At 50.7% G+C, this 9,232-nt stretch overlaps 1 protein-coding gene across 1 annotated transcript; it reads left to right on the forward strand.

Annotated features, from left to right (window-relative positions):
* The first annotated feature begins 4,240 nt into the window (after positions 1–4,240).
* On the forward strand, positions 4,241–4,999 carry LOC6602579 (proteasome inhibitor PI31 subunit). Its single transcript, XM_002027594.2, has one exon. It carries the CDS (start codon positions 4,278–4,280, stop codon positions 4,968–4,970), a length of 693 nt encoding a protein of 230 aa, XP_002027630.1. The 5' UTR covers positions 4,241–4,277; the 3' UTR covers positions 4,971–4,999.
* Positions 5,000–9,232: the final 4,233 nt, after the last annotated feature.

Raw genomic sequence — 9,232 nt, forward strand, 5'->3', positions numbered from 1 at the left:
GCAGGATAGGGGGAGGGTATTAATACTTCTAGTTAAGACAGGCAGGTTCTAACCGACAGGCATTTTCTCCCTAGAATCGACAGAAGACATGAAGCGTCTAAGAGATGGAAGGCAAGCTCGGCCCCTAGGGGCAAATGGTGATACGACGGGACACCCTAGCGGAGACCAGCGGCCTGAAGTCCCGGCGCCTGCCGACGAACCGACTGCAAGCCGGACTCGCGGCTGGATCGTCAACCCCGATGGGCCATCCACCTCCCGTCAAGCCCAGTTGAGGCGGGTCGGAGAGGCGACTCTTAGACAACCGGGCTGGATGCCATGGGGTCAGCGCGCGGCAGCCATCCAAGGGTGGATCGACCAACAAACACAGGACCCGGGGACCGACGCCGAAGAGGAAGTGGAGCCCGATCGTCGCTTCGCAACCGCAGGTGTCCGCTCGGCGCCCAACCACGACGTCGCCGCCCTGAATCGCCTTTGGCTCGGGAGTTACGGGGCTGCCATAGACGACGACAATGCGACCACGGACACCGACGAGCACGAGACGATCCTGCGCGACGCTCCAAGCCTGGCGTCCACGCTGCAGTACGAAGGGAGCGGACACCCAGTGGCTCGCGGAAGCGAATGGGACTCGCCCCTTTGGGCCGAGTGGGACCTGGCCGGTCAAGGTCGAGTAGTCACCCCTCCAGCTGTACGCAACGAGGACGAATCCGGTGATGGTGCTGGGCCACACTACTCTGACGTGTCAAACGCGAGCGATGCAGGGGAAGGAGCAGGACCCCAACGCGACGACGGAGGGTCCGATTCCGGGTCCCTCATGAACCTGGAATTCGCGCCACAAGCGAACCAGCAGTGGGCACCAGCCAACCCATCGGGGTCAGCTGACATCCCGCCCACCCTCTTTGCCGCCCATGCCGGACTACCCCCACAACGTCCCGATGAGGAAGTACGCGACTTCGGCTCCGAAGAGAGCCTCCCGCTGGAGTATGGCTAGATGGCCGACCTGCTGCAAATCCTCCGACTCCACCCTACGGTAGCCGCGGTGCAGGACGACCCGGAATGGGCAGAGGCTCCCCCCGAATGGCGGACCAACGCGCCAGGGCGGCGGTTGCCCCGGGACCTCATATCCAACATCACCGTATTCTTACGCGATCGAGCCTACCGACTGGGAGTCCGGCGACTGGAGGTCCATGACGGCACCTGCTTTCGCGTAGCCGGGCTGTCAAAGTCACTCTTCGGCACCCCCGAAGTATGGAGGGGGTGTGAGGGAGCGTACGCTCCACCCACATTTTTTCCACCCATCATCTTGCCGGCATTTTCCCATTGGAGGGACCCGAACTTATTTCATTAGAATTAAGATTTTTGACTTTTTATTTTCTAGGTTTAAGCATTGACTGTTCAGTTTTAGGTTAAGGGGGAGGGGGGAAGGCCACGAAGGCCACTTGTTATTAATTTTATATTATACGGCCCGAGGGGTCTCTAAGCCCCACGTAGCTTACTATTTTCTTAAAAAGGGGGCAAGTCGCGATCACGGCGGACGCCACTGGCTTTCCAGAACCAAGACCCAACAACAACGACGCAGCAGCGGCCAAAGAGAGACGAGGAAAACAACGGGATCCAGCGAGCCGCCGGCATCGACGCAGCCACGGCAGAGAGGAAAGCGCTGACAAGATAAGCCAACAGCATCGACGCAGCAGCGGCCGAGGAGAAGCGCTGACAAGATAAGCCGACAGCATCAACGCAGCAGCGGCAGAAGAGGACCGCTGAGAACAGCAATCAAATCCAGCAACGACGCCCCAGCAGTGGAAAAGAGAGGCGAAAGTCACCGGCGCAGCTACAGACGCCAAAAGAGAGGGGAAATAACGACGCTAGCCGCCCACGCCGACGCTGGATCGGCAGAGCCAGCAGAACGCCGGCTCTGAAGCTGGGAAAACGTGGAAAAGAAGTCAGTTAGATGAGAGGCAGTCGTAGGAATCGGACGCGTTGACGGGTAAAAATCCGAGTGGCTCGCGAAAAGAAAAAGAACACACGTGGCGGACTACTTCGAGATTAGCGCGATCAGCAGGGCGCGAAGGATCCGGCATCGATACTACGCTTACGGAGAGGGGATCCTGCACCGGCGCTGCAATCCCGGGAAAGAGGAGGCTTTCGACAAGCACAAGCGTGGGAGTTCAGGGGTAAGCGAGTCTCAAGACGTGCATACGGGCTGCTGAGCGGTGCGATAGGTAGGGAACCAAAGAAGAATAAAGTGAAATGTAACGAATATAACGAAAACATAGCCTGGTCACCAACAATCTATACGCTAGGGAACCTGAATGCCCGGGGCCTCATCTTCTCCGCCCTTCCCCACGCCTCTTGCCCGAGTCTCCCTCTTTGGCTACACCCTCGTGGTGATCCGTATTCGTTCCGGATGCCCGTCGGGGCCCCCGCGTGATTCCTTCAGTAGTTCGTAGCCCAACAGGATCCTGAGGCCGCTGTCCGGCGATTGCCTAGGCGTTCTCGGTGACAACTGTTGGCGTTCCCCCCGCATGATTCCCTCCAGTAGTTTGTGACCCCGCAGTACCCCAGTAGTTCTCAGGGTCCCGAAGGCGCTGTCCGGCGATTGCCTAAGCCCTCTCGGCGATGCCTGCCCTGTATGATAAAGACTTTCGCAGTAATGTTTAGCCTGATAGTGTCCCGTGAGTGCTATCCGGCGATTGCCTAGGTACTCTCGGCGATATGCGTCGGTATTCCCGTATTCGTAGTAATTCTTAGTTCGACAGCGTCCCGTAAGTGCTATCCGGCGATTGCCTAGGCACCCTCGGCGATGCTTGTCGATATCTCCGACCCCCGTAGCAATTCTTAGTTCGGCAGTATCCCGTGAGTGCTATCCGGCGATTGCCTAGGCACTCTCGGCGATGCTTGGCGATATCTCCGACCCCCCCCCATAGCAATTCTTAGTTCGATAGTGTCTCGTAGGTGCTATCCGGCGATTGCCTAGGCACCCTCGGCGATGCTTGTCGATATCTCCGACCCCCGTAGCAATTCTTAGTTCGACAGTGTCCCGTGAGTACTATCCGGCGATTGCCTAGGTGCCCTCGGCGACGCTTGTCGATACCTCCGGCCCCGTAATAATTCTTAGTTCGACAGTGTCCCGTGAGTGCTATCCGGTGATTGCCTAGGTACCCTCGGCGATGCTCGTCGATATCTCCGGCCCCGTAGTAGTTCTTAGTTCGACAGGATCCCGAGAGCGCTATCCGGCGATTGCCTAAGCCCTCCCGGCGATGCCTGCCGATACCCCCGACCCTCGTAGTAATCCTTAGTCCGACCGGGCCCCGTAAGTGCTGTCCGGCGATAGCCTAGGTGCTCACGGTGGTACTTGTCGGTATCCCCGCATAGCAAAGACCTTCGTAGTAGTTCTTAGTTCGACAGGATCCCGGAAGCGCTATCCGGCGATTGCCTAAGCCCTCCCGGCGATGCTTGCCGATATCTCCGACCCTCGTAGTAATTCTTAGTCCGACGGGGCCCCCGTGAGTGCTGTCCGGCGATAGCCTAGGTACTCGCGGTGGTATTTGTCGGTATCCCCGCATAGCAAAGACCTTCGTAGTAATTTTTAGTCCGACAAGGTCCCGTGAGTGTTATCCGGCGATAGCCTAGACACTCTCGGTGATACTTGTTGGTTTCCCCGCATAGCACAGACCTCCGTAGTAGTTCTTAGTTCGACGGGATCCCGAGAGCGCTATCCGGCGATTGCCTAAGCCCTCTCGGCGGTGCCTGTCGATATCTCCGACCCTCGTAGTAATTCTTAGTCCGACAGGGCCACGTAAGTGCTGTCCGGCGATTGCCACTGCCACGCCCCGTACTGTTCCCTTTCATCTCGGTCGCTCCCGTCTGGGGATTGCCTCCCTGTCCCCATCGACGGCCCAGAGCTCGGAGTCCCGGCAAATTATAAATATTGCTGTAATTTCGACCCTGGAGTAGACTGAGATATGTACCCCAGCCCAGGATCGCTTCCTTACAGTACCAAAAGTAGATAAAAGGCGCCAAAAAGGGAAAAACGTACAGATTAATATACTCTTAACTATGATTGGAGGCGTCGTAAATTTATCTGGAGGTAGATTTCGGTAGGGAGTGCATGTGCAGCTTGGAAAGATTCTGAAAAAAGGGTTCTCAGAAATAGAAATGAGACCGGAAATATGGGATATAGCATTTAGTACTTTCTTAGCATTCTGTCAGGGGAAAAATCAAAAAATTTCCCCCCCAAACACGCACAAGCAAAACACACACTCGACATCAGCAGACCAATGAATGGCACTGATGATAATGGCCCGCATGCAGCATTACCATCGTCCTTCGTGTCGCTAAGGTCCGTTGGTACCACGACGTTCGAGGCCAAGACGGTGTCAGCTTCTGAGGACGATCAGTTCTACGGCTGGCAGCTCCTTTTCTACTCGATCCGGCGAAGCATACGCAAGAAGGCAGACCTGCTGCTGGCACTGGCCCATTTCCTCGTCACCAAGCAGTATCATCTCCGGAGCGTGGACCCGGAGCACGGGCAGGGCATCAGGATGAGCGCCGGGAGTAGACTAATTCCGGTGGATCCCGGCAGAGGTGGCAGCGAGTTGCTGCCAATGCACTGGAACCGGGAGTCCTCTAAGTATCGGCTGCACTATGTGGACGAGTTGGACCACCAGTACGTCTTGCTGGCTAGGCTTACGCATCAGGATCTGGTGATCAATCTGCAGAACTGGACAAGCAAGCGAATGTCCATCACCTGCCTGCAGCCGGAGGACCTGGTCCAGACCCTCCACAATTCAGATTTGGGCCAGTGCATTCCCACCGCCCATCAGGTTATGCATCATTTGCGCGTTTATCTGGTGAATCCGGTGGTACGGGGCCGCAGAAAGGGCTTACCTGAGTCCAGACCCGATTCCTTGAAGGGTAATTATAATCTCTGTCATAGTGTCACTGCCTTGGGGAGTGAGAAATCAGAATAAAGCCACACGATGCTTGGGGGTGAAATATACAGTATGTCTATTAATTGTTTGCAAAATCTAAAAAGGCACATAAATTTGACTTCAACATTGAAAATATGAGTAAAGGCATAAGTTGGGGGAATTTTTTTTATTAACTGTTATCAAAATGTGTTGAAGCTGTAGGTATGACGAAAAAAAAGGGAAAAATTCCAAGAAAAACGGTAAAGAAATTAAAAAATACAAAAAAACGGCATGTATGACTCTGTCTATTAATTCTTTGCAATATGTAAACACTGATTGAAAGAAGACGAAGGAAAAACAAACGGGACATCAAAATCAAAAACGACCAGACGCGTGCTTTTCTTAAGTCTTCTTTGCAGTCATTCGTTTACAAATTTTCTTGAATTCAGTTCAGTTACTTGTGTTATTTGAAGTTTTAGCAATGCCCGGTAAGCGAACTGAAGATAATCTGATACAATTGGTTTATTTTAATTATGGCAAAGGAAAGACAGCTAAAGAGTTGGCCAATATGTTCAATATTAAGTTGAGAACAGTCTATAATATTATTCAACGTGCAGAAAAAGAAAATAGGCTGGAATTGCAGAGCTCTACCGGCAGACCAAAAAAGCTTTCTCGCCGGGATTGCTCGAAAATATTGAAAACCGTGGAAAATAAGCCGCAAACAAGCCTCAGAGAGTTGGTCAATGATATCAAAATTAATCTAAACAAGTCCGTTTGCCCTGAGACTGTGCGAAAAGTTTTAAATGTCCACAGATATTCCTCACACGTGGCAAGGAAGAAGCCGTTGCTGTCCACAGCTAATATTGAAAAACGCTTAAACTTTGCGATATTTAATGTTGACAAGCCTCCTGAGTACTGGAACGACGTGATTTTTTGTGACGAAACCAAGATCATGCTGTATTATAATGATGGGCCTGGAAAAGTTTGGCGTAAGCCGAATACAGCCATCCAGTCGAAGAACATCGATCTGTGTGTGTGGAATGCTATGAGGATAGGATTATGCAACCATTAACACTGCACGCCAGCATTTATTTTTAAGCATCAGTCACCGCACAATGGTGCAGGCCCAGCTCTAAGAGAGAATAAACACTTAGTGGGCAATTTTTGGTGGAATTATTTGTGAAGAGGCAGCAAATGTGGCCATTTGAAACTGGGGAATAGGGAAGCCTAGGGAACCGATTTACAATCAGATTAATCATTTGCCTTGAAGTGCGAACTGAAAATTTCAATCCTTTTTTGTTTCAGTTAAGTGGTTTAATGACCTTACTCTTTTTGTGATTTCCCTTAATTCCCATTTACAGTATATTACGATGCAGAAGGCTAATCTGGGGAGGGTTCTGCCGTGTAATTCGGTCAGTGGGCAACTGCCAATCCATCCAATCATCCACCAACCCCATCGACCTATTCATTCGGAATTCAGTGCGGAATTTGTTGCTACATTTAAATGGCACCAAGCTGCGCGCCATCAACCATCAAGGACCACAGGGCCTGGCTCTACTAAGCTTTTCTGCCAACTCATCTGGTTTGCTTTTTATGTTTTTGATGTGCCATGGAAATCCATTAGCATGGCAGGCAGGCAGGCCCTATACATATATGTACATAAATATGAAAACAATCTGAGTTGTAGTTAATCGTTGCATTTTAGACAGATATTCCAGTTGATAAGACCATGGAAGAACTTAATGATTTAATAATTTAAATTTGAATTTTAATAAGTACAACCCTCAACATCTACATAGATAGTAGATCCAATCAACTAATGAATGTGTCCAGCTACTTCTATTATATGGGATTCTGCAGAGAATGGCTTTATATCTTCCATCTGCCTGACACTTTGGCTCGTGCCCTGCCCCGTGTCACTTGACATTTTTTTTATCTGACCATTTGAATTTGTTGCGCATCGTTTTTCGCCCTTTCTCTCTCGCTTTTGGGGGTTAAAAATGTTGAGTTGGGGAATGCTAGAGATGGGGATCGGAATGGCTCAGACTTGAACGCATTTCCCTTTTGGGTATGGTGCCTGCCAGTCCTGCCTAAATGGAGGACACTCTTGGTGTCATTAATGAAGTCAATGGAGACAATAAGGCCGGCGTATCAGCATGGAATGGGAGGCAATGGGCGGGTCCACGGGTCAACCAAGTCAAGAAGGCGCCCACGGGCCACTTCTAACTTTATATCCTGATAGGCCCAGCCATGGACTACGCCATGGAATGACCCTTCCTCCCAGTCTTTTTCGATTTGCTATTCGTCTATTGGTTTATTTGCATTCTCCATCAATTGCTTATTAATTGTTGCCAGGCGAATGGTTATTGGAATGGGAGATCGGGGCTTGTGGCGCTGGTTAGTGGAAATTGATTTTTTCGAATTGGCTGCCATTTACAGGAAAATTCGCTTATTATCAATGTTGGGCAAAGTCACAAAGAAAAAGCCAAGCCGAATAACAATAGACAAGTTGATGGAGACACACAGAGAGAGAAAGAGAGAGAGGGAGAGAGAGAGAGAGAGAGAGAGAGGGAAAGAGAGAGCTAAGGATTGGGAGAAATAAACACGGTAACATCGGGAAGTAAGAAAGAGCAAGAAAAAGAACAAAAGTGTAGGTAACAGCAAACCAATTCGGCTCAGACGCAAAGGAATCAATCGACAAACAGCAGAAAGGGAAACAAAATCAAGCCAGAAAAAGTCGGGAAAGTCCAATCAGAACTCAGCGAACATCGATTGCTCTTACTGGGGAATATTTTTAAGCCATTGATAACAGAGCCACACAACAACTTAGTCAGTAGGGCTCTCTTCCGGCAGACGACGCTAATATTTAACGACACGACAAAAAGTGCGTGCGAGAGAGAAAGAAAATCATTCTTAAATTTGGCTAAAAATATGATGCGATCTGATCCAGATTCGGCAATCTGATAGGTATGGTTATTCTCTATTATTGTTCGTTTTTAGTTTTCTCGTATCTTCAATTTTGTGGATGCCACAGATTTTCGTCCTCTGTGGGGGCGGAGTGAGATCAGTGAGATCTAAGAGGAGTGTGGATATGAAATTTGGTTACTCTCGCCTTAATAGTCTCTGAGATTTGTGGATGCCCCAGATTTTCGTTTGAAATTGTTTTCTTGATTCTGGCTATAATAATTATACGATCTGGTTCAGGTTTTGCACTCTAAAAGATATAGTCATCCTCTACCACTCTGCGCTTTCTGTTTTCTCGTATCTTTTAAATTGCTCTTATCTTCGCTTTTTGTGGGGGTGGAAGTGGGCTGGGCGAAGTCTTGAAATATTTTTGTAACAGTGACATATCACAGAAGTCCGGATATTAAATGTAAAGGAATACCTGCAAGGTGGAAGGTGTCTATGCGAACCCGAGGGGGTCCCATAACGAATCCGGAGTGGGTGGCAAGGCAACTCCCAAAGCTGACACCTTGGAGAGGCAGCTAAGCAATACTGCGGCTGCCCGACCTTCTGGTAAAGCGGAGGGGGATGACTTGCTGTTGACAAGCGCCCAAGCCAAACGCTACCTGAAGATGGTGGAATGGGCTTCAACTGTGCTCCCGGAGTTTACTTTAGAACAGAAAAAGGTGGCTCCCCAAGCTAAGAGGCAGCGCTCGCAGGAAACACCGGGACCGGTAGAAAAGAGCTCCTGAGAGCTGCCCAATGTCGCTTTTGCGCAGATTGCCAAGGAGAGGACGCTAATTGGCGTCCTCGACAAAGGCAGCGCAGAGGGAAGGATCCCAAGGAGTCAGTGGAAGTGGGTGGAAGCGGCATTGGCCGACCGCTGCTTCGACCTACTCGACAAAGACCCAGGACAACCGCCAGTCTGCAAGTATATGAGGTTGTTGCAGGGAAACGTCAAGATAATTGCCTGCGAAGACGTGCGCTCCGTGAAGCTGTATAAAGCGGCGGTGGCGCAGGTCAGCGAGGTGTATGCTGGGGCGAAACTCGTTGCAGTCGACTGGAGCGAGGTGCCCAGCAGACCGAGGGCCAGAATTTGGGTGCCGGCTAACTTCAAAGAGCCAGAGCGCATCCTCAAGATGTTGCAGAGGTGCAACCCAGGCCTACCGACCTTGGATTGGAAGGTAGCCAAGGTTGAGACGACACAAGGTCGGACTACTCAGACGACTCGGACGCAGACATTACAGTGGTGGACAACCCTGAAGATGGTCCTAAGGATACTTCAAATCAATCTCCACCACTGTAAAGCAGCATCAGCTGCCCTCATACTCCGCTTGGACGCGAGCGGAGCAGACAGTCCTAGTCCAGGAGCCTTGGGT

Source organism: Drosophila persimilis, unplaced genomic scaffold (genome assembly GCF_003286085.1).
Source record: "Drosophila persimilis strain 14011-0111.01,24,50 unplaced genomic scaffold, DperRS2 tig00000520-arrow-pilon, whole genome shotgun sequence".
Taxonomy (NCBI): Eukaryota; Metazoa; Arthropoda; class Insecta; order Diptera; family Drosophilidae; genus Drosophila; species Drosophila persimilis.

Bases quoted from the DNA above. Each gene is read 5' to 3' on its own strand.
- LOC6602579 (XM_002027594.2), top strand. From the start codon at position 4,278: ATGAATGGCACTGATGATAATGGCCCGCATGCAGCATTACCATCGTCC.